We start from the raw sequence: 24,901 nt of genomic DNA, 5'->3' as shown, positions 1-24,901 counted from the left end.
AACTGCAGCATGTTTGCCAAAAATGAAAAGTGGTTCAACAGTTCATGCAGCCAGTGCCAATATGTTGCCACTCCAAGCTTTCCTAAGAGCAAGTGCAGCGGCTGCACTTTGACTGGACAAAGGGAGGGATTTGCTGATGTGTTAACCAGGTAAGTGAATTTTTTGCTTCCACCGGTCTTGCCTTGCCCAGCCAATTGTTGGCTGTTCTTGACTGAGGCCAAAAAAAAAGGCAATCGATTTTGGTTGTTGGTTTCATGTCAATCAATTTCCCATTTTTTTGATGATGGGTTTTGTTGTTACCCCGACAGAGAGAACTTCTGTTAAGCCATCACTGGTACATCACTGGGTTACATTAAGCCTGGATTGAGCGATGTTGTGATTTGGTATTGATAAAATCAGTGAAAGGCTTTGACATCAATGAAAGAAAGGTAATAGGAAGGGTTCATGTATACTAGAAATTTAATACTTTAAGCTGTAAATACACACGCTTGGTGCCAAATTTATTTCCCCAGATCTGCTAATTCTTATGAAGTGTGAATAAAACAGTGAACTTCAATCTCTAACATAGAACTGCACACTTATAGTTTAATATATGATTTTGTGTAGATTTTTCATTTACATACCTGGCTCACACATAAGTTTACTATTTCCTTTCATTTTTGTTTGCAGGTGATGGTATGACAGAGTAAAATCCTGATCCTTCAATATATCTGACAGCTGTTAAGGTAATTGATCTACATCCTTATTTTCTCCATATGTATATATATCTCAATTATCTTGCTCAATTACATTGTATTGTCTCTCTCTGTATAAAGTGTTACTGATCAAATTTTAAAAAGAGAGATCGCTAAGCTCTATCTATATCCAGTAATCACACAGAAATTGAAGATGGTAAAACTTTCCTGAACTTATTGCCTATCCATGGAGAATTGGGTGAATGCCATGTCTCAGCCAATGTCTGGCAATGAATCATTGAAGCTTCCTATGGAGTCATGATTGCTCGGTTTGAGCTTGGAGTTGAAATCCCACTCGAACATGTTCCAATTATCCAAGAGTAAATAAGTCAAGTGTGTAGGTAGCTAAACAATGTTTTGTAGCTTCTTAACTACTTGATTCAATGATTGAATACCCAACCCCAACACACATTGAGGTACCACTCTTAATTGTACTAATTATACTGATAACAGAGGAAGATCAAGAAAATAAATTTTCTCTATAATGACTTCAAATGCAATACCATGATGAATATCTCCTCTACCTTCACTGATCAGAAAAGAAGATTTTTTTTTTCCTCACCTTGGTGTTGGATTGGACAATCAATGTGATGAACCAGTTTCAAAGAAACCGTGTGCTTCCCCATCATGGACTACACACAATTAAGAAGAGCTACTAGATTGCAAAACACTATCAGAGGTTTTAAAGAGCTTAGAAAAGATGGCGCCTAACTTGAAAATTTTCACCTATGAATGATTGGATCGGTTAAAAAGAACTGCTATCTTCACTGAATGTGAAGTGAGAATGTGATAGAGTCAGTAATCTAGAACTGAAGGAAAATATTTAACATATTGTTCCTTTCTGATTTTGGTTGGTTTCTGTTCTATTTTGTTTTGAATTGGTTTGCCTATTTGAATTCTTTTCGTTTGATTTTGTTAGTTGTTAGTTCAGTTAGAAAAAAAAAAAGAAGCAATTTACAATTGTTATACGACTTGAATGCATTTATAGTTTATACTACCCGCAGCAAAGCGCGTGATCTTTAACTAGTCTAGTACATTATATAGAATGAAATGAAATGTAACAGTATAGCGTAGCTTGAACCAGCCTCATGATTTGAGATTAATTACATGACAATATTGGTTTGAATGTAACAAACTCGATCTAGCCCTGCTAGAAGAATTGAAAAGCCCCAGAGCAATGCAGAAGCATAAAATTGAGGAAGTTTGTAAAGATTTCATCAAGGCAGCCAGATTCAGCATGTTAGTTTTTATTTATGCATAAGCACAAAAGAGCATTCATCAGCAAAACCTAATAATAATGTACAGTATGAAGCATGGATACGGCATTTTGGCCTCGTATCCCGTACCGATCCGGGATACGGGTATGATACGGCTTGGATACGCTCGGATACGAGGATCCTGATTTAGATACGGTCTGGATACGTCGTATCTGAATAGGATACGAATTTTTGTAATTAAATTGGATACGTGGGGGTACAACCGTACAACTGACATTTTCCTTTTGAAAAAGGGAAAATGGTCCGTACGGTACCCCGCCTTTGGCTCCTTATAACTTTTGGTACCTGACAAAAAAAAAAAATCAATACGGTACCTAAAGTTCTTTGCCCGACCGAAGATTGGTACATATGGCCGTTACCTCCGTTACGGAACCTGCCAGCTGGCAATTTTCAACTTAAAATGACCAATTTACCCTTTATTTTAGGGAAAATGGTCCGTACGGTACCCCGCCTTTGGCTCCTTATAACTTTTGGTACCTGACAAAAAAAAAAATCAATACGGTACCTGAAGTTCTCTGCCTGACCGAAGATTGGTACATATGGCTGTTACCTCCGTTACGGAACTTGCTAGCTGGCAAATTTACAAGGGTACTTTCGTCCATTCACATATCAATTAATTTTTTTTTTCTCTAAGCATTTTTCCTCTCTCTCTCTCTCTCATTATCCTTCGTCTGCTTCTCTCTCTCTCTCTCTCTCTCTCTCTCTCTCAGCACTGAAATTCAAGCCCCAAATCCAAACCCAATCGAACCCTAAACGATCTTCCCGATGAAATTCTGATCCAAATCCTCTCCTTGATTCCGACCTTAGAGGCCATCCACAACTCCCTCGTCTCCTGCCAATGGCGATCCCTCTGGTCCCGTCTCCGCTTCCTCGAGTTCTCCTACCACCTCTTCCCGGTCAACGACGCCGAACCCCTCCCCATCACGAGCCACGGCTTCGTCGAGTTCGTCAACCGCGCTTTCATTCTCCGCCCCAATTCTCCAATCAAAACCTTCCACCTCTCTTTCATCTTCTACCAGTACTACACCTCCCACATCGACTCTTGGGTGTGCTCTGCCGTCACGCGCTTCCAGGTGCGTGAGCCTGACCTCGATTTCTTCATCGACAAAGAGTACCATCTTTGGATTGAGGAAGATTGAGCCCCGTGTGACAAGTATGATTTCCCTTTCTCTGTGCTGAGAAACGACTGTGTTGAGAGGCTCACGCGCATCGATCTAGCGTTGCCAGCGAGCATGGCCACGATGGGTGTGAGCTTGGTGAGGTCCATGTTTCTTAAGGATGTGGATTTGATGGACCAGATGTGGGAGCGTTTGATTTTGGGGTGTTAATGCTCAGGTCCGGCGGTGGCCGATTCCTTACTTAACGCGGGTCCGGTGGGAGGACCGCTACTCCTAGGATTAGGTGCTTCCGGTTACTGCAACACGATAGACAGGACGTCAAAGGGAGACCGCGTTGGGCGGTCTTCACTTCTTCGATGCCTAAGTCAGTCACTGTATGCGCAGCATAATAATAAATGAGTAGTAATTGCGTAATTAATGAGGAGAGAGGAGAGAACCTTTTATAGGCGAGGAAGGGGTTGATCTTCTTCTTGTTTCCGATGTGGGACTGCTGTGCTTCGATTCCCAGCGTCAGGGGCTTCTGATGCTATCTTGACGCGGCGCGTGGCGGCGCGTCAGCGGTGATCTGGGGGCGGTCCGGGGCTCAAGCGGTAGCCCGCCTGGCCGTGACTTCGCAGGTCATTCCCTTGGTGAGATTCGGTACCTCCGGCGGCACAATGAGCGTGGCTCATTATAGCTAATTATGCTCGTTCTAGCGTATGTAGGTACAAGTCCCCAAGTCCCCAGTCAAGGAGGGCAATCTTGGTTGGGGAGTTGATCGGCGGTGTGAAGCGTTACCTCCGGTAGACTTGCAACAGCATAATTAGCATCAGTGCGTCGTCAACCATGGGTTTACTGAGCAAACGCTTTATACCCTTTCGGGTGGGCCCCTGCCGGGCCCGCCAGGGAATCCCCCACTCCCTAGCCAAGACGGACCTCCGGATGATCTGCAAATTGTTTGATGAGGGGAAGCTGCACAGAGCAGAAGGTGTTGGGTTGCGAGCCCAATCTTAGTACCCGAGTGGCGGGGGTCAACGTACCTGATCAGGGTCATCGTAGACTGTTGACAAGTCCCCGTGTCCCGTAGGGACGGTCTGACTACAACGCCGCGTGGCGGTCGCTGACAGAAAGGAGGCGTAGCCTGGGGATCCGCCGTTGGCGGATACCCCCCGCTGGATGCAGCAGGAAAACAGCGTCGGGTAGACGTGTTCGGCCGTGGTTACTGAGCGGAACTACGCTCAGCAATACACGGGGTTTGCAAGATGGAGGGCCCTGCCGGCGGTGCCATACAACCTAGGCTGCCCCTTGCCAATTGTCGAGTGAGAAGTGCCGCTAGCGGGGTTTCGCTCAGGGGACTTCGATACTCGACAGATGACAAGTGAGAAGTTCCGCTAGCGGGGTTTCGCTCAGCGGACTTCGATACTCGACAGATGACAAGTGAGAAGTTCCGCTAGCGGGGTTTCGCTCAGCGGACTTCGATACTTGGAAGGTGACAAGTGAGAAGTTCCGCTAGCGGGGTTTCGCTCAGCGGACTTCGATACTTGGAAGGTGACAAGTGAGAAGTTCCGCTAGCGGGGTTTCGCTCAGCGGACTTCGATACTTGGAAGGTGACAAGTGAGAAGTTCCGCTAGCGGGGTTTCGCTCAGCGGACTTCGATACTTGGAAGATGACAAGTGAGAAGTTCCGCTGGCGGGGTTTCGCTCAGCGGACTTCAATACTTGGCAGATGATAAAAGAGAAGTTCCGCTAGCGGGGTTTCGCTCAGCGGACTTCGATACTTGGGGCCTTCTAACCAAAAGTTGTGGCTTCGGTCGGACGCTTCGTCTGATGGTGGTGGACACGTGGCAAGCCCCCAAAGGGTTAGCGTGCAGAGGCGTGTCCCCTTCGTCGAGCCGTCTCCTCGCCATTAATGTTGAGTAATGATGGATTTCGTAACCGAGGCGACGCCTCGGTTAATCCGGAGAGTAACTGCAGCTGTTGGACACGCGTACGGCTGGCAGTCGATGTCGTTTTTTAAACGGACGGCGTGGGATTGTTTGACGTTGACATAAAAGGGGGGGAAGGTCGCATATTTGGCACTGCTCTAAACTTCGAACTGTGCCGTCGTCATCTTCAAGTGTTCTCTGTTTGAAATCGGAGGAGAAAAGTGAGGTGATATTGGCGAGTTCTTACGCGTGGACGAACAGACGATCTCCGGCTGCGAAGAGTAGTGTGCACACTGCTGTCAGAGGCTCCACTGTCAAGGTTGGTAATCTAGCCTTTTTCCTGTTTGATTGGGTGTCTGCGTTGTTGGGTTTATGTGTTTTTCCGTGATATGCTCTGTCGACGTACTGTGAGGGTGTGAGTGGGTTTGGGGAAGGGTGGTTGTGATTGACAATTGGGGTTGTTAGGGCTTTTCTAGATGGTCGAATCTGGGTTTTAGTCTGTGTTCGTTCTTGTTTTGGCATTTTCTGGGTTGGGTGTTGTTGATGTTCTTGGGCACTAACTGTTATAGGGATAGGTTAGATCCTGTGTGAGCTAACTGATTTGGGTTTTAGGGTTTTTTTTGGGATGGCCGACGTCATAGAGATCTCGAGCAGTGAGGATTCCGGATCTGAAGTGTCGTTCAGCGCGGCGGATAGAAATTTTATTGACTCGTTGCGTCCGTCTGCCCGTGCAGGAACCTCACTGCCAGAACAGCTAGAAGTCGAGCCGCTACAGACCATTCCGTGGGACGTAGATATGGGTCGTGCGTCGCGTCCGGAGAGTTCTAGGGCGGGGGAGGTTGCCGTTGCGCATACCTTGCATGAGGAGCGGCTAGAAAGTAATAGTGCCGCCAGCGGTTCCGCTAGCGGGGGAGGTAACACGGGGGAGGATACCGAGTCTGCGTGGGTGTTCGAGGACGGCACTCCCGTTGACGAGGCGGGAGGTAGGATGACAGCAGTTGCCGTCAACCGTCTGAAGCGGGTGTTCCGGTTGCCCGGGGCAGTGAAGCTACGTCCACCATCGGTAGAGGAGAAAGCTTCGATTTTGCCGGTGGGTCATGCTGCGGTGCACGAGGCCATATTCCGCGAGGGAGTGACTCTCCCGCTGGTGCCCAACCTTCAGATTCTGCTGTGCGAGTTTGGCATTGCCTTTGGGCAAGTGTGCCCCAACATGTGGCGGTTACTGCTGTCACTCAACTCGCTGTGGCGGTTGTCTGGTTGCGAAGGACCGACCATGGCGGAGGTGCTGCACTTCTATGAACTGGTGTACGTGAAGCGCCAGGGTTGTAGAGGGCAAGTGAACCTCAGCCGTCGGCAAGGAGCGCCCAAGCTGATTGAAAACCTGCGGGACTCCATGTCGTACTGGCGGGGCTCGTTTTGCGTTGCCACAGCGAGATGGGAGTACCAGGTGGGGGCTAACGAGGGGGAGCCGTCGTTTAGAATTAAGTCAGAGTTCCAACCCATCCGAGGTTGTTTGTTGTTTCCGCTGAATACGACTGGTGGTTTGTGTTTTTTTTTTTTTTTTTTTTTTTTGTGCTCTACTGATGATGATGACTTGTTTGTGCAGCGGGGTTGCGGTACAACCTTACTCGTGAAGAAGAGTGCCGGGTAGCGCGCATCAGAGGTTGCTGGCGGAACCGCAACTTGCTGGACTTCCGTCTACTTAGCGAGTGGGAGTTGCTGGTAGCCCAACAGTTGACACGCGCCGTTGGTAAGTAACCTTAGCTGTATCGTACCTTTGGTGGGATTGTCCCATGCTAACTGACCTGCTACCAACTTTTGCAGAGACTCCGCCGGGAAATAAGGCTAGCTGCGATGCCTTTTCTATAGCCATGGACCGCGCTGAAATTGATAACTTCCTGGAAGCCATGTATGCTTCCGGGATGGAGGCACAAAAGACGGTGGTGGATCCGGAGACACTGGCGCTGAGCCAGTCAGAGGTTCCCGTGGTGCTGCCAATGCCACACCACTCCCATCTTGGTGGTGATGGGCTGCCCGCCATCCAGGCGGGGACCGGCGGGACGAGTGAAGTAGCGCCGAGGAAAGAGAGGCGCCGGCCCTTCGGCGCGGCTTGGCGAAGAAAGCGGTGCGCCCCACCGAGGGTGTTACCATACCGGGGTTGGCGCCGCTGGCGGGGAGTTCGAGGCCAACCGTTGCTGGGAGCACGCGGGTGCTCCAGCTAAAACGCCTCCAGCCGGACTCTGGCGATGAGGAGGAAGTGGAAGTAACGGGGGCCCGAGAGCAACCCAAGAAGTCGAGGCAGGCTCCGCCCGGGGCTGTTGCGGATGTGGCAGAAGAGGTGGGTGCGAGCGGCCTGGACTCATTCGCTGCCTACGCCGAGTTCCTTAATGATGGTGAGCGGGACTTCCTGTATCACCTGTGCGAGCGGCTAGGTTTCGGCGGTCTGGAGGGGATTGTTCGGTCGACCGCCGTCAGCGAGTCGCCCTTCAGCACAGCCTTTGGGCACGTCGCCGTTGGGCTTCACGAGATGTTCCAGGCGGCGTCCAAGCAGCCTCTGGTTGAGCGGGAGCTGAGGGAGGAAGTGGCGGGCCTCCAGAGGGACTTGGGGAAGACACAGGAGAAGTTGGCTGATGTCGAGCAACGTCTGGCAAAGGCCGACTGCGATGCGGCGGATGCCAGGGGCAAGCCGAACTTTGCCATTGAGCGGCACCTGGACCAGAATGAGCGGTACGCCAAGCTGGAGCAGGATATGTCTCTGGTACAGGACCGGGTGACCGCGAAGGAGAAGAAAATTGAGATCCTTCAGCGGGAGTCCGCCGCTAAACAAGCTGAGATCAAGCGGCTGGAAGGTGAGGTCGCTCGCCTGGAGGCTGAGGGAAGCCGTGCTGCGGCTGCCGCTGTTGAATCGTATAAGCAGTCGGCAGTCCACAAGAAGGCGCTGAACGACGCAGCCAAGGCCGGTGCCCTGGCCAATGTGGAGATGTTGTGGCAGAAGGGCGCCATTGACTCGGCGAAAGCGGCAATGCCAGTCGTGCAGCCAAGGAAAGAAGCGCCGCCGACAACAAGTACCGCTCCCCCTGCCGCATCTGGTCCCGGAGTCCTTTCGGGTAGCGGGGAGAGTGGCGAGCCTCCAGAAGGTGACTCCCAGCGGATGCCTACGCAATCCGAGGAGTCCCGCGCCGGGTTCTTGGCGGCCCACACCCGGGCGGATGGCACGATAGAGACTCCCAGCCCCACGGCCCGAGGGTCCGATCAGACGAGCCGCTCCCATCCTCCGCAGGCCACCGGTGGAACTGTTGAAGGTAGCGGGGTCGACCCAACCAACCCTGCTGATCCCGCCAATCCCGTCAACCCCTAAATAGTAGGAAAATTTTTGTATGGCCGCTGAGGCATAATGATGTAATTATGTTTTGAGATGAATGAAATTTGTTGGCACCCAAATTCCAAGTGTTTGTTTCTGTTTATGATAATGTGTGTGCCGCTAGAAGTCTTGATACCTGCTTTTGGTCATGAATGAAACATTAAAGGAATTAAAATTGGTCCAAGTGCACAATGTAGCAGACGTAGTCCGCTGACTGGCGTTGCCAGTTGCCCTCAGTGCTAGACTTGGTAACAATGGTTTGAATAATTCCTCGTTTCATTGATAGCTGTCTGAACAGCGTTTACAAAAGCTGGGTCGTACCCGTTGGGTAGCTTCCCTTAGCTAAATATTGAACAAAAATTTAGCTAAGTCAAGATGCTCTTGGGTAGCGGTATGACTATTTGTAGTAATACCGAAGGTGTTCGATATTCCAAGGGTGGGTCGTTGTGACGCCATCCTTGTCCATTAAGTAGAAGGTTCCCGGGCCAACGACCTCTACAATTTTGTATGGACCTTCCCAAGTTGGGCGGAGTTTCGTCGGTGGGGGTATAGCTTCTTTCATCACCCAGTCCCCCAGTTGGAGGTTGCGGGCCTTAACCCTGGCGTTGTAGAAACGTGATACTCGCCGCTTATTCTGGAGATTGCGCAAATGGGCTGCGTCTCGCTTTTCCTCTAGTAAATCCTTGTCGAGGTTAACGCCGTCGCAGTTGGTCTTGGGGCAGTAACCTTCGACCCTAGCGGTTGGTTGGGTTACCTCGACAGGGAGGACAACCTCGGTCCCAAACATCATGCAAAAGGGGGTTTCACCTGTGGCGGAGGTTGGAGTTGTTCTGATGGCCCATAGAACCTCCGGGAGCTTCTCCGCCCACAAACCCTTTGCCTCATCGAGCCGCTTCTGCAATAGTTTCTTGATTATCTTGTTTGCCGCCTCGACCTGGCCGTTGGTTTAGGGATGGGCGACCGATGCAAAACGCATCTTGGTGCCCAGATTGGCGGTGAAAGAGATGAGTTCCTTGTTGTTGAACTGTGTGCCGTTGTCTGTGATGATTGCGTGTGGGACACCATAGCGGCAGTAGATGTTCTTCCAGAAGAAGTGGATTACCTTGGCGATAGTTATCGCCGTCAGTGGCTCCGCCTCTATCCATTTGCTGCTGTAGTCAATGGCGACAATGATATATTTGAATTGACCTTTGGCGGTTTGGAATTTTCCCATCAAATCCAGGCCCCACGTTGAGTGAATCCAGGGGCTGACGATAACCGACAGAGGTTCCGCCGGAGCGTGTGGAAGATCAGCAAATTGTTGGCATTTGTGACAGGATCTTGATATCCGCCGGGCGTCATCACCAAGCGTAGGCCAAAAGTAGCCTTGTCGCATTGTGCGATTAGCCAAGGACCTGGCGCCTGAGTGATTTCCGCATTCCCCGCCATGTATTGTTGCCAGCACGACCTGTCCCTCTTCTGGGGTTAGACAACGAAGGTTGGGGTGAGTGAATCCCTGGCGGTAAAGTTTGCCGCTCTGCATGTTGTACTGGGTTGCTCTCCGCTGGAGCTGTCGCGCCTTGATTTTGTCTTCCGGCAATGTCCCGTTGCGTTTGTATTGGATAATCTCATCCATCCAACTAGGATTGACCTCGATGCTAAAGATCTCCGCCAAGGTTTTGGTGATACTTGGCCTATCCAGGGACTCCACCCTTATGTCTGCTGGGCTCTGGTGTGGTTGGGCGGTTGCCAGTCTTGCCAGCGAATCAGCCTTGGCATTCTTTTCCCTGGGGATTTGTGTGATGGTGTGGAACTTGAATTTTTGAGCAACGTCTTGGTGTATCCTAAGTATGCCGCTAACTGCTGATCCTTGGCCTGAAAGCTGTCGTTGACCTGGTTAACGACCAGCTGAGAGTCGCTGAAGATGTTGACACTGTCGGCCCCTGAATCAATGGCTAGGAGTAGGCCGGCAATGAGTGCCTCATATTCCGCCATGTTGTTAGAAGCTTTGAAGTTGAATTTCAACGCGTACTCAACGTTAAGCCCCAACGGTCCTGTCAAGATGATTCCGGCACCGCTGGCCTTGGCGGAGGCGGACCCATCCACGTGTAGGTTCCACTTCGACTGTTGGGGTGTCGGCTCTACAGCCGTAGCAATTTCTGTTCCGAGCGGTATATCGATCTTGGTTTCGGGCTGACGCTCGGTGAACTCAGCGATGAAGTCCGCCACCGCCTGGCCTTTCATGGCGGTTCGTGGTTTGTAATCAATGTCAAACTCGCTGAGCTCAATGGCCCACTTGCTGAGGCGGCCCGAATGTTCAGGGTTTTGCATTACTTGTCTCAGCGGTTGATTGGTTAACACATGGATTGTATGGGCTTGGAAGTACTGGCGGAGGCGTCTGGCGGCAACGATGAGTGCGAGAGCAAGCTACTCCAATGGAGGATACTGCGTCTCTGCTCCGTTCATGCCCCTACCGGCATAGAAAACTGGGAGCTCGTCCTGGCCTTCCCGCTGGAAGATGGCGCAGCTTACCGCTGACTGAGATACCGCTAGGTAAATGTACAATGTTTCTCCTTGGACAGGAATGGAGAGGAGCGGAACTGCCGCCAGGTACTCCTTCAGGCCTTGGAACGCCGCCTGGCACTCTGGGTTCCAGTCGATGACCTTCTTGTGGGTTGTTTTGAGGACTTTGAAAAATGGGGCACACCTGTCGGTCAATCTGGAGATGAATCGAGACAGGGCGGTTAGCTGGCCCTGGAGGCATTGGACGTGCACCTTCCACTCTGGGTCCTTCAGGTTGAGGATAGCCTGTACCTTGTTAGGGTTGGCCTCGATGCCTCATTCACTGACAATATATCCCAGAAATTTGCTGGCGGTGACGCCAAAGAAACATTTCTCCGGGTTAAGGCGCATGCCGTAGGCCAAGAGAATGGTTATTATGATTTTTAGATTTGCCACATGTCCGCTGGCCTTTCTACTTTTGACCAACATGTCGTCTACGTAGACTTCGATTATCTTGCCCAGATGTTCCGCGAACATGGCGTTCATCAGCCGCTGATAAGTTGCCCCAGCGTTCTTCAAACCGAAAGGCATCACATTGTAACAATACAGGCCTTTGTCGGTGGTGAAGGTGGTACATTCCTGGTCGGCGGGATGCATCCTAATCTGGTTATAACCGGAAAAAGCATCCATCATGCTGAGAAGCTCGTGTCCAGCGGTTGCGTCGACGAGTTGATCGATGCGAGGTAATGGGAAGCTATCCTTCGGGCATGCCTTGTTAAGGTTTTTGAAGTCGACGCACATCCTCCACTTACCGCTAGCCTTTTTGACCATAACCAGGTTGGAAATCCACTGTGGATAGATGACTTGGCGGATGAACCCAATGCCCTGGAGCTTGGCAACCTCTTCTCTGATAGCGCGGTACTTTTCTTCGTCGAAGGCTCTGCGTTTCTGTTTGATAGGGTAGAAGGATGGCTTGATGCTCAACTTGTGTGAGATGATTTCAGGGGAGATACCTGGCATGTCTGCATATGACCAGGCAAAGACCATAGCGTTGTCACGTAGGAACTGGGTGAGCTCCGCCGCCAACTCTAGGTCCAATTGAGCCCCTATGCGGACCGTCCGCTCAGGGTGCTCGTCCGAGATGCTGACAACCCTCAGTGATGTTTATGGGTTGACCGACTCCTTCCTCACGTACTTCTTTTCATCCTCCCTGGGGTCCTCAAAGATGTTTGGTGGCGGTGCCCGACTGCCTACCGCTAGGATCTCGTGGCGGCGGGCCGATTGTGCCATTGTAGTAGAGTAACACTCGCGTGCCAATTGCTGACTTCCCTTGACACATCCTGTGCCGTTGGGTGTGGGGAATTTCATGAGCAACATGTACCCGGCGATGATGCACTTGAGTTTGTTGAGCGCTGGCCGACCAATGATGGCGTTGTATGAACTCGAACAATCGACAATTATGAACTCCGTATGTATCTCAGCCATACATGGACTACTGCCCATAACGAGCCGCATATAATCAGAACCCAGCGGTTGTGTAACGCCGCCGGAGAAGCTGAGCAGTGGTTCATGGTCTTGGAGCAATTTTCTGTTCCTCTTAAGGTTGTTGTAACAACCGCCGAATATAACGTTGACAGCGGAGCCGCTATCAACCAGGACTCGTCCTACTGACATTTTGCCCAGAATAGCGTCAATCAAGAAAGGATCGTCCTGGGGTAGATGTACTCCGCGTTCCTCCTCCTCCGAGAAGGTAATGGGTTCCCAACCAGATCTTGGGATTTTGGCGGATCTTTCGTAGCGGATGTTGCAGACTTCCTTTGGGTGATTGGCTCGCGCATAACGCTTTCTAGCTCTGTGAGACATACTGGTGATTGGAGCACCTCCGTCGATTGTGTTGATGCGGCCCATGGGCTCAATATCGGCGATCACGAGTGGCGGTTGGCGTACCTTGAACTGCTCAAGCTTGCCGTCCCGGTACAAGGTATCAATGGCCGTTTTGAGGGCATTGCAGCTGTTGGTATTGTGACCGCTGTCCTCGTGGTATTTGCACCACCTGCCGGTGTTCCTTGGTTTTCCCGTTTTTGGGTATTTTCCCGGGGGCGGCGGTGGGATCTGATCCTTGCATTGATTGTATATTTCTTTATGTGAAGCCGTGAGGACTGTAAATACTGCATACCGTTGGGAAGACTTCGCATGTTTGTTGCGGTTGTCCCCATGGAATGGGCGGTTTCCCTTGTAGTGCTGTTCCTTTTGCCGCTTGTTTTGGTACTGACCCTGCTGCCATTCCCTCTTCTTGTCAGCTGGCGGTGTGGAGGTTTTATTAGCGGTCCCCTGCTGACTGGAGGAGGGTTGTGTCGACTTTGTCAATGCCGCTGGTGGCGGTGGGGCCTCCCCATATGTGATGAATTCTGCTTGGGCATGAATGACCGCCTCACTCATGAGGTGGTCATATACCTCATTTGGATGATTGTAGTTGAGGTGATAGAGAAATGGCCCTTTGAGGAGTCCCTGCTTAAAAGCCGCCGAAGCCATTGTTTTATCGAGGTCACGGCACTGAGATGCTGCCGCTCGCCATCTTGTGACGAATGCCTTCAGTGTCTCCTCCGTACCCTGCTTGACGTTGAACAGTTGGCTTGTGTTGTGGTGCCCTGCAGACAGTAGGATGAACCGAGAAAGGAAAGCATGCGATAATGCCTGAAATGAGTCAATGGATCCCGGCGGGCACTCGAAGAACCAATTCATTGCCTCATTGTCCAGCGTTTCACTGAACAAGTGGCACAGGGTGGCGTCATCGAATCCCTTGTTGTTGGTGACCTTCTTGAAGGTGTCCATATGGACGAAGGGATCAGTCTTACCGCTGTAATGTGACATTTTAGGGGTCTTTGCATACGCCGGTCTGACGGCTAGCAAAATTGCAGCAGTAAATGGTCCTAGCCTGGCCGCGAAAAGCGGGTTTGAAGCTGGTGCCGGGGTGCCCGACTCCGCCCGGATTAACCTTTGTTCCAACTGCTGCATCCTCTCCAATATTTGAGCGGTTGCGTCGCCGGCGGGGTGCAGGCGACCACTCCGCTAAGCTGATCCTCGCCCTAGAGTGGGCGGGTCTCCCTCTGTTCTCGCCCTAGGTCTCGAGCGGTGGGTGCGTAGTGATGACTCCGCCTCTTGTTCCAACATTGGCTGGGGTGCGGGGGGTGGTCCCATTGCCGCTAGCTCTGGTGGGTGCAGCGGGACTTGCATATGTACGACCGGTGCTGGCATCAGTGCTCCCGTGCCGGGTCGGCTATGCCTGGTGCTTCGTGACTGTTCACTTCGTGCCGGGTTGGGTGTTGCTTCCAGCGCTTTCTTTAGCTCGTCGAAGCGGGACACAAGCGTGGCCACCTGTCTCTGGGCTTCGGCCTTTTCCTTGCGTTCTTGTTCACGTTCTCTGTTCGCCTTGTGAAGATCCGCCAGTGCCATCTCGTACAGGGAGGCGAGGTCTTGGCTTGGCGGGCGGCTGCTACTTGGGTTTGTTTCACCACCGGGGTTGACCGGGGTGGTGAATAATGCGCGGTTTACGCCTACCGCTGGGTTGGTGGGTTGGGGAATGGCAGATTGATCTGCCTGCTCTTCAGCGTTTCCCCCGCTGTCGTTAGTCATGGTGATTGTGGCGGGATGACCTTCTGTTCAAGGATTCCCACAGACGACGCCAATGTTAATGCTCAGGTCCGGCGGTAGCCGATTCCTTGCTTAACGCGGGTCTGGTGGGCGGACCGCTACTCCTAGGATTAGGTGCTTCCGGTTACTGCAACACGATAGACAGGACGTCAGAGGGAGACCGCGTTGGGCGGTCTTCACTTCTCCGATGCCTAAGTCAGTCACTGTATGCGCAGCATAACAATAAATGAGTAGTAATTGCGTAATTAATGAGTAGAGAGGAGAGGACCTTTTATAGGCGAGGAAGGGGTTGATCTTCTTCTTGTTTCCGATGTGGGACTGCTGTGCTTCGATTCCCAGCGTCAGGGGCTTCTGATGCTATCTTGACGCGGCGCGTGGCGGCGCGTCAGCGGTGATCTGGGGGTGGTCCGGGGCTCGAGCGGTAGCCCGCCTGGCCGTGACTTCGCAGGTCATTCCCTTGGTGAGATTCGGTACCTCCGGCGGCACAATGAGTGTGACTCATTATAGCTAATTATGCTCGTTCTAGCGTATGTAGGTACATGGGGCTACACCTATAGAGCTAGCTTTAGTCAATGGAGAGAGACCCAGAGCCTAGAAGAAGGCTCAACCTCAAGCAGCCACTCACGCTTGGCCGATCTATCGCCTCCATGGCATTCCCTTGTATTTCTGCATCAGAGAATGATGCTATGGAAAGTTCTTTAGTGTCAGGGATGTTAGAGATTTGTGGGCAGAATTTTGGATTCAGTAATATTTGTTTCTCAGAGTCATGCTCTATGTGGGGTGATGATGTTCAAAAGCTTTTAGACCTGCATTCGGTCCATGATTATTTTCTTTTGAGGATGGAGAAGAGACGAAATGGGGAAGTAGATTTGGTGGTGTTCTGCCACAAAGGATCTGATTCTAAAAAGGAACTAGAACACCCACATTCAGAGAGTACAATTTTCTCTGAGATGGTTAGTTTTGTAGATCAGTCTGGGGCAAAATATGCAGTTCTATATGTCTCAGACCCCATTAAATCAATCCAATATCCTTCTCATTGAGAGTTTCTCGCTGAAAGTGCCTCAGGAAATGCATCAGCCAATTTGACAACCTGTGATGAAGATCACACAAGCCAGATGAAATTAAACAAAACCCACATGAACTTAAGCAAAAAATTCTTTTGATTTTTTTTATTATATGAAGAAGAAGAACTAAGAAAAAAATAATAATAAAGGGCAAATTGGTCATTTTAAGTTGAAAATTGCCAGATGGTAGGTTTCGTAACGGAGGTAATGGCCATACGTACCAATCTTCGGTCGGGCAGAGAACTTCAGGTACCGTATTGATATTTTTTTTTTATCAGGTACCAAAAGTTATAAGGAGCCAAAGGCGGGGTACCGTACTAACTATTTTTCCAAAAAAAAATTAATTGATATGTGAATGGAAATACCCTTATAAATTTGCCAGCTGACAAGTTCCGTAACGGAGGTAACGGCCATATGTACCAATTTTCGGTCGGACAGAAAACTTCAGATACCGTATTGATATTTTTTTTTTGTCATGTACCAAAAATTATAAGGAGCCAAAAGTGAGATACCGTACGGACAATTTCCCCTTTAAAAAAAAACAAAACATAAAAGATAAAGACGGAAAGACCTACCCAAGGCTATTTGTTTAGACTATCTGCAGCAGCCGCTTCTCTTCGATCAGACCTCAAGATACACTTTCTTCGATTAGACTTTGAAAAACAGCTGAAGCTTCCGGTACGTTCTTCTCCTTTCTTCTCTTCTCTTCTCTTCTCTTCTCTTCCTCTCCTCCTTCGTTTGGAGCTTCTTTTCCTCTTCTTGGAGAGGGAGAGAAAGAGCCTGGTCGTCAAAGACCTTGAGGAATCCATGATTGCAGACTTGCAGTATTGCAAAAGAGAACGGGAGGAAGGCCAAATCTACTTTCTCAGAGGCTATCGTCTCATCCCTAAATTGAATAACAATTGACCTTATCCACCTATATATGGGCTTATAAATGTAATTTTTTTATTTATTTTTTGTGTGGAGGAAAACGAAAGAGGTATGTATTACAGTATTCTTGGTGACTTGGTGTGTATTAATTGATGATGAGGAAAACTGACCTCTATATTGCCATAGTCTAGTTAAGAAGGATTAACCGTAGTTAATTTCTTTCTCTATATTATACACGTTTTATTTATATTTTAAAAATTAATATATATATATATATATATATTAAAAAATATATTTAATTGACGTATCCTTCGCGTACCGTATCTTAAAATATTTTGAATTTACCGTACTTACGTATCGCACTGCATCGTATCCGGATACTCGTACCGTATCGGTGCTACTTAGTGCACTGCATTATGGTTAATGTTTTGACACAGAATTGGAAATAAATGCAAGTATATATAGCTTATTTAGTTTAGTTGGTAGCGAATGGTGACTATATATATAAGGCCAACTAATTTAGTTGTTTAAGGCCAAACCATGACGAAGAAATAGGGAAGATGACTGCTACAATTCATTTTTAATCAGAGTTAAGGGTTTAGAAGATAATGTTGAACAATGTATATACTAGTCCTGATCGATCATTGACTTGGACGAAAGATTTAGACTTTCAAAAGTCTCTCTTTGGTCGTTCTCTTCTTGCTTAAGATTTCTAGGATACCTTACAGAACAGAAAAAAAGATATAAATTTTTATATATTGATATATAGATAGCTAGAGATCTGAAGGAGGAAGAAGAAGTAAGAAATGGACATGATCAGCATGTTGCCAGTGGAGTCCATCTCCCTCATCATTTCCTTTACATCTCCGCGCGATGCCTGCAGATCATCAGTAGTCTCTCCTGTCTTGAGAATAGCTGGAGATTCTGATTTTGTCTGGGAGAGGTTTCTGCCTCAAGATTATAAGCAAATCATTTCGCAATCCCCGTCATCGTCGTCTTTGAACTCCATGTCCAAGAAGGATCTCTACTTTCGTCTTTGCAGTCACTCGATCATCATAAGCAATGGTAACATGGTAAGTGAGCCAAATTTAGTACTAATTAACTCTGCTCTTCAACAGTATTGTGTACTTTCATACCTGTATGATTCTATATAGATTAGTATCATTCTGTTTCTGTAGCATGAATATCTAGCAAAGTTCGACAATCTTAGGCCCAGTTTGGGACTGCTTTTGATCTCAAAAGCGCTTCTGAAATTGTTTGGTGGTGTTTGGTAAACCATGGAGAATCAGCTTCTGACCCGAAGCGCTTCTCCCAACCGCCGAATTGAAGAAGCTGCAATTCGTAGCTTTTTGATTTCAGCTTCTGCAGGAATCAACCCTCGACGCGAAAGATTAAATGAAATTTTGATGAATATCCGAATTTTCCTCATGCTCTTCTCAACTTTACATCTTTCCCTCTCGCACTCTTCCCTCTGCAAAGATCTCAACAACGTCATCTACAGCACCTCCGCCTCTTCCTCTTCCTCTTCACTAAAATTCAAGAGAGCAACATCCCACAATTTTGAAGAGGTAAAACATCTAACTCATAATCCCAAACTCTCAAAATCAAGTAGACTCATACCCATCTCCATATCTCAAGAGCTCATCAACATCAAATTGAAACCCAGAAAAACCATCTCAAAATTCCCAGAAAAGAAACTCAGAATGGAACCTACAAGATTGATAGCAGACTCAAAATCTCCTTCCCATCTGGGAACAAACTCAACATAACCATAATAGCATCTCACCATGGTTAAATTTCAGAACCCAAAATAAAGCATAGATCCAAAATTAATGACACAGAGAGAGAGAGAGAGAGAGAGAGAGAGAGAGAGGAAACGAAGATGAAGAGAAAGGTAGATCAGGAGGAAAAATCAACAAGATGAAGATGAAATTGGCTATTTGGCTTTTCTTCCTTGAGTTCCTTCTGCCTGATCATTGTGGATTAGAAGGGAATGAGTGATAATGGTCTTCTCTTTTTGTTTACTGTTCGTGTCTTATTTCTAAGCTTTTGTTGTTTTTTTTTTTTTTTGGTAATTCATTTGTTTAAATTATCATCAAAGGTATCTATCTAGATTGTACAATTATAATAATATACGTTAGGTTGTCTACTTGTCTTGTTCGAACTTCGAAGGGTCTGGAGTCTGGACACCTTTCCAAATCAATAAAAAAAAATGCACTAAAAAAAACAAAAATAAAAATCAATAGAAAATATAAGAAGAGTTAGATGAACATAATTTTTTTTTATTTAGTGGTATTTATTTGGGTATTTTCAACATTTATGTCCTTTTTAGTAATTATAAATGCTTACAGCACTTTTTATTCACAGTTTACCAAACACTTCGAAATTGTTTTTCGTTCTCACAGCACTTTCAAAAACTGTTTACCAAACACTCAACTGCTTCCTCTCACAGCAAAATTAGAAGTGCTTCCTCTCACAGCAAATTTAAAAGTGATTCCTCTCACAGCACAGCAATCCCAAACTAAGCCTTAATTAGATGACGAGAATCAGGACATCTGCATAAATATCCATCTATAGGAAAGATTGACTGCCCATGCCATGATATCAAATGTCTACATATATATGCACTATTAATCCTCAACTCTTTGACACAGAGCTTTGCACTAGAAAAGCAAAGCGGCAAGAAATGTTATATGGTATGCGCAAGAGGGCTTACAATTGCATGGGGAGATACACCCGCTTATTGGCATTGGATAACTCTACCACACTCCAGGTATACTTGACTTCGATCAAATGATCGAGGATGAATATTACTACTAAGTGGAGCTTTATTTTGATTGTGCTGTAACCATGCATTTACATATATGTGTGTGAGATAAAATGATAGGTTTGCTGAAGTGGCTGAGCTCAAACTTGTATGGTGGCTGGACATCAAAGCATGCATAGAGACCAAGGATTTATCCCCAGGAACAACCTATGCAGCTTACCTTGTGTATCAGCTCTCACAACACAGATATGGATTTGAATCGCCTCTTGTGTCGCGTATCAGTTATCAACAAAGTGACGTAGTGACTGTGCATCGTGTGATCCTAGACCCTAGGCCTCCGCGACCGCAAGCTCGAGACAGAGGAGATGGGTGGATAGAGGTTGAGATAGGTGAATTTTTCATTGAACAGGGAGACGATGATGATGTTGTAGAGTGCAGTGTAAAGGAAGTCAGTAACTCTAAGCGTGGCCTCATCGTTGAAGGTATTGAGGTGAGGCCTAAAGGGATATAGCTCAATGTTGCTCAAAATTTTCAGACCAATAAATTGCAACCAGGCATCTGGAATGCTTCTTATCTGTGAGCATGCATGGTCTTTTATTCGGTTGGAGGATGTGTTTAGGGCCCATGTATTCTTTTTTTGTGTATCCTCTTGGAATTGGTAACATGTCCCCCTGTGTATTATTGTTCTTCAGATTAATGATACAATGTCCGCCTCTTTCTGTGACTTGTTTGGTCATTTGGGCTTGCTCGGGCAGAGGAAAGTCAGCGAAGGGACTGATACAAGTAGATCTGGTTACATAGATAGTAATTTTATGCAACTTTTTTAAAAAATAGTCTATTATTAAAGATATTCAGCAGATTGCTCGAAATTTTAAAAAATTCAACATCTAGCATAATTTCAATGAAACAAATTTCTCGATAGATGCTCTAGCAACGTTAGGACATTCAAAATCGGAATGAAAAGTGTGGGAGCACTCCATCCTTCTCTCAATTAGTAGAGCTATTAGTTTCGATCAATTTGAGTCGGATGGTACTGTATATTCATAAATTTTAGTATTTAAAGTTGTTTCTTTATCAAAACAAAAAAAAGGAAAACTCTTTTGATAAAATAGGGTAAAAAAAAAAAAACAGAGGTGACTAAGGGCTAGTTTGGGATTGCTGTGACTTTAAAAAAAAAAAAAAAAACTGCTGCTGCTGTGTTGTGAGAATAATCAGCTGTCAATTAAAACAGTTTTGTGTTTGGTAAATAATATTTTTAAAAGTGCTGTCAATACACAATACAACTGCATAATATGTTTTTATCTATAGCAGCTTCTAAAAGCAACCTCTAGGCTGCTTCTAAAATCTGCTGCCAGTGACCTATAACTTTCAATTAAAGCTGTTTTTTATTTATTTACCAAACACAATAAAATCTAAAATTTTGAACAAAAGCTAATTTTTTTAAAAGCGAAGCAATCCCAAACAGGGCCTAAGAAATAAGGAAGCGAGTATATCAAAGTGATCTTTTTTCTCGATTTTTTTTCTCTCTGACCTAGGGCTGGGCGTCCGGACCCGAAAGACCGAGGACCCGACCCGAACCGAGGAAAAAAGCCCGATTCGGTTCGGTTTTAGAATAGAAATTTTCGGTTCGGTCTAAAGCCCGACCCGAATTCATGTAATCGGTTCGGTCTCGGGTTCCATATTTTCAGGGCCCGAAAGCCCGAACCGACCCGAATTCATGTATTTGCTTATTGTTTTAGATATATGACTTCTTACATAAGTTTTCCTTTCTCTTTTCTTTGCAGGATGACTTGTAAAACGTTCCAATGTACAACCTGGAAAGGTTCCCTTGTAGTTTCCATTAGGATAGTTATATTCTAGTGATACTTTACAATTTATATATTACAACATAGTGACACACCTTATATTAGGTTGCCAGAAAGAGACCCATCCAGGGGCCCCGTGGCTGCGGGTGGCCTTTGATTTGTAGCTAAATGAAATCTTTATCTTGATCACATGTAACATATACAATGATGTGGTGTTGGGCATTAGAAAAGGAAAAAAAAATGTTTCGTTTTTGTTTTTCGGTGGAAATAAACGTTTGGGCCCGAAAAAGCCCGAAAACCGAACCGGCCCGAACCGATAGTTTCGGGTTCGGTCTCGGTCTCACTAATTTTAGGGCCCGGCCCGACCCGAGCCCAGCCCTACTCTGACCTAGCTTTGCTAGGGTTTGCTCGACGACTGCCGTCTTTGATAAAACTTCATCACCATGATCTATGGTGGTGTACCAATGACTAGGTGGGTGGGGCTCTGTTCCCTTATCTTATCTGGTTGGCTTGTGGGTAGAGGTGGCGATATTTTTCTTCAACGTGTTTCCCTATCTCTTGGCTTCTGCCTTTTCTTTGTGCTCACCGGTGATTTGATCGGTGGGCAGGCAATGTCTCCAACGTCCCCTCGTGTTCTGTCTTCTCTTGGAGACAGTTCGGTGGTGGATCACTTTGTTATTGGAAGTGATGGGATAAGATGGGATCGTGTTGACATCAGGTCTTTGATTTTGATATCGGGTTCGAGTCAACGTGTTGTTGCCGTGAAGCCGGCTCTTGCGGTATGGGTGCAGCAATCAGATAGAGGTCGGCCAGATTTGCTTTTTGGCTTCCGGGTTGACAGCTTGATGGAACCGGACGGTGACGGTCTAGGTCTGGTTCCTTCTGTCGATGATGGCGGCAATTACCGCAACACCCTAAGCGGTGGCCTTTCGGATGGTGGTTTATTGGTAGTGTCGGTGGATCTGCGTGCGGTGGGTGTGATATCGACGATGGTAATACCGGAGCCGGTGGTGGAATTGTTGTCGATGGAGAAGCTGCTGCATGGAAAGTGGTGCGGGCTAGGGCTTCCCTTGGTTGGGGATACTGGGCCTCAAGATGGAGGATGGGACTTCTTTGTGTGGGTTTCGGTCTTTTTTGCTTTTTTGTTTTTGTTTTTTGGTTTAGTCTTGGGCCTGCCTTCTTGTTTACAAAAGGAAGCTAGGTCAATTTTCTTTTTTTGAGTGGGAGATCGACAAGAGACAAGTTGCTTCTTGGTTAATTTTATTTGTTCTTGGGGTTACTTAGTTTCTTGTTTTTGCACTTAACTAAAAAAGGTGGTGTGCTAGGGGTATACTGAGTAGTATGCTTGTGTGAGGGTGTGCTAGATAGTGTGCTCTATGTAATGGCTTTTTCTGACAGCCCTTTGGATAAGTCATTATTGTACTGCTTGCTGGATTACATGACCTTTTCAACTCAAAAAAAAAAGAAATAAGGAAGCTATTTGTCCACGTCTTTGCAACCGACGATTAACGTAGGATAGTAATCAATTTCCCCCGGCCCGGCGCTCGTCCTCTAGTCATGTCTAATTCACAAAGCTGTAAACTGGTACCTAACCCAAGACCTAAGATACACAAAGGCGAAACTTCATATAAAATCAGACACTCATCTTCCATCAGGCAGGTAGCTGCGCATGGTGAAGGGTATCTTGTTCAGACGAAGCTCCTTCAAAGCAATCTAAGCAGTTCAAAATTGAAATGATTAAATTTGCTTAGCACATACCAAGAATGAGTTCTATAACCATTGGTGTGCATACAGTCAGAACACTCACAAGTCAGATCATATGCCATATTCCCTATACATTTTGCAACTTAAAGAAATTACTAATCAAGTTCCCAGAAAAAGAAGAAATTAGTCAAATTATTCTCCATCTTGCAGCACAAGCTGCACAACAGTATGGATGAAAGTATAAGTGAATGTCATCACATTCTTAAACACAAAGGAGGTCAACAGAGGAATCTTCTCTGGAGACAGAAAAGGCCATTAAAAGTAGAAGGCCAAACAATCATTTAAAAGCTCCTAAGGCACAGACACTAATAATTTAAGATTACATCCCTAAAAATCCCATGCTGCATACCATTACATTTTGTTAGACTTGGGCCTTACACCTCGCCTTTGTTCCCCTTGTGCCTCCCCTTAGGCTTCACATCCTCAGGCATCGCATTCTCACCAGAAATCTCCACAGAATCATGTGCCACAGCAAACAATCAATGATAATCTGTAACATGAGAGTCGATCTAAAGGTTCATCATCAGAAGGAAGAAAACCCTGCAATTTGTCGAAACTTCTCGTACGAGACCCAGAAAACAAATTGCCAAGGCCCAAGCCGTGCCCATGTAGGAAAGAACCCTTTCCACAGGGCTCTCAGACCTTCAACTTTGACTGTCTTCACAAGACAACCATAAGAACTGCTGTACATAATCTTCCCTTCCTTACTTCCTGACTGATTCATCATTCTCGTCTTTACCACGTCTGCTGGACAGCTCAAAGCAGTCGCCGAAAGGCCCGACATGATTGATGCTAATGTGTGGGCATATATATTATCCTCAGAAATCTGATTATTGATAACAAAACGTTTTGCATGATCGTAACAAGCTAATTCTCCCATGTTTACTAAGAAAGCTCTTTGAACATTAGGGAAAACCCCTTTCCAAAGTCCTCCAACACCTTCTGCTCGCGCGATCTTGTTTAAAGCATCGAAACAGCCCAAGTACCTAGGTTGAAAGCCTTGGCTCACAAAACGACCATCTGCTTGCATCCTCACCTTTACAAGATCTGCCGGGCTTGCCACCAACTGTACTACTAGCAGTAAACAGAAGGATAATATTACTTTCGAAGTAAATGGACTATTTAAAAAAAACTAAAACAGCTGGCCTAATCAATTATTGAGACATTGCCAAAGAAGCGCACAGCACATCAAGATAATCATGTGGTAAAGTCGCCAGCAGAAGTATGACACTCTTAACTTCTTAAGACATATTCACTGTGAACTACATAACCAGTTAACCACATTACTTATGAATTACACTCCAAGAAAAAGTAGGTAAAATGTAAAGAGAAATTGAAAAAATAAATACTCGGAGCACAATAATTGCTTCCTGTACTAAACAAGGCTAATCTTCACAACAGTGGCGTTTGATCAAGGCAAGGAAGCCAACAACAACAACAATGTCCGATCAATCACACAGCTTGTTCTTTGTTCTTTGAGACATTACGCAATATGCACAACACTGTTGAACTATCATATAGTTTCTTGTATCATAAAAAGCTTACATCTTTAATACTTTCTCCATCAGAAAATTCCAAAATCCAAACATATTCAAAACTTATAAAAATACCCAATAACTCAAGACCAAGTTACCTGAGCAATGACGCCGGAGAGTCCGCCGTAGAGGGCTTTAGCCCCGAGAGAGAGAGACCCACCATCGGTTTTCAAAGAGTTTCTGAGGTGCTCGTAGCCGACGATACGAACAGGCGTGTAAAAAAGGTGCCTGAGAATCGCCGGCGACAAACCCTTGTACAGTCCCAGAGGGCCTTCCCGGCGCACGATTTCTGAGGCCACCCGGAATGCGTTGGTGGCCCGGGTCGAGCCGAGAGACCGTGACTCGCCGTGGAGCTGGAGCCTCGTCTTCATGAGGTCGATTGGAAACGTCGTCGTTTCGGCCACCATTGCTGAGATCGAGGTCAGTAAGATCTTTGTGGGGGCGTGTTGACGCCCGTGTTCTTGGCTCGGTTTCATCGCCGGCGAGACGTCCTGAGCTTTTTGTGTAGCCACTTAACTGCTGAAAAAAAACGACCAACAGTTTTGGTTGGTTAAAGGTTCATTTTGGCCAT

The 24,901-nt window shown here is 46.9% G+C and overlaps 4 protein-coding genes across 5 annotated transcripts; 3 read left to right on the top strand and 1 right to left on the bottom strand.

Moving 5' to 3' along the window:
- The first annotated feature begins 276 nt into the window (after positions 1-276).
- LOC112180300 (putative F-box protein PP2-B12) lies at positions 277-20,080 on the top strand. 2 transcript variants are annotated; one of them, XM_024318832.2, is made up of 5 exons: positions 277-428; positions 670-725; positions 17,229-17,532; positions 19,114-19,232; positions 19,347-20,080. In XM_024318832.2, exons 3-5 carry the CDS (start codon positions 17,266-17,268, stop codon positions 19,735-19,737), a joined length of 777 nt encoding a protein of 258 aa, XP_024174600.1. In that variant the 5' UTR covers positions 277-428; positions 670-725; positions 17,229-17,265; the 3' UTR covers positions 19,738-20,080. The 2 variants fall into 2 exon arrangements, with proteins under 2 accessions (XP_024174600.1, XP_040368052.1); XM_040512118.1 differs by lacking the exons at positions 277-428; positions 670-725 and adding an exon at positions 16,147-16,267.
- On the top strand, positions 6,021-8,390 carry LOC112177997 (translation initiation factor IF-2-like). The gene is made up of 4 exons (XM_024316222.1): positions 6,021-6,122; positions 7,251-7,370; positions 7,629-7,931; positions 8,025-8,390. Exons 1-4 carry the CDS (start codon positions 6,021-6,023, stop codon positions 8,388-8,390), a joined length of 891 nt encoding a protein of 296 aa, XP_024171990.1.
- LOC121050657 lies at positions 15,098-15,565 on the top strand. The gene has a single exon (XM_040511461.1). The coding sequence runs from the start codon at positions 15,098-15,100 to the stop codon at positions 15,563-15,565; it is 468 nt and encodes a 155-aa protein (XP_040367395.1).
- Positions 20,081-22,950: 2,870 nt separating the features above from the next.
- On the bottom strand, positions 22,951-24,901 carry LOC112179025 (mitochondrial uncoupling protein 3). Its single transcript, XM_024317325.2, has 2 exons — positions 24,429-24,901; positions 22,951-23,861 (listed from the first exon to the last, which is right to left on the bottom strand). Exons 1-2 carry the CDS (start codon positions 24,804-24,806, stop codon positions 23,319-23,321), a joined length of 921 nt encoding a protein of 306 aa, XP_024173093.1. The 5' UTR covers positions 24,807-24,901; the 3' UTR covers positions 22,951-23,318.

Source organism: Rosa chinensis, chromosome 7 (assembly GCF_002994745.2).
Source record: "Rosa chinensis cultivar Old Blush chromosome 7, RchiOBHm-V2, whole genome shotgun sequence".
Classification (NCBI taxonomy): Eukaryota; Viridiplantae; Streptophyta; class Magnoliopsida; order Rosales; family Rosaceae; genus Rosa; species Rosa chinensis.
This window is presented reverse-complemented; position numbering and strand designations above follow the sequence as displayed.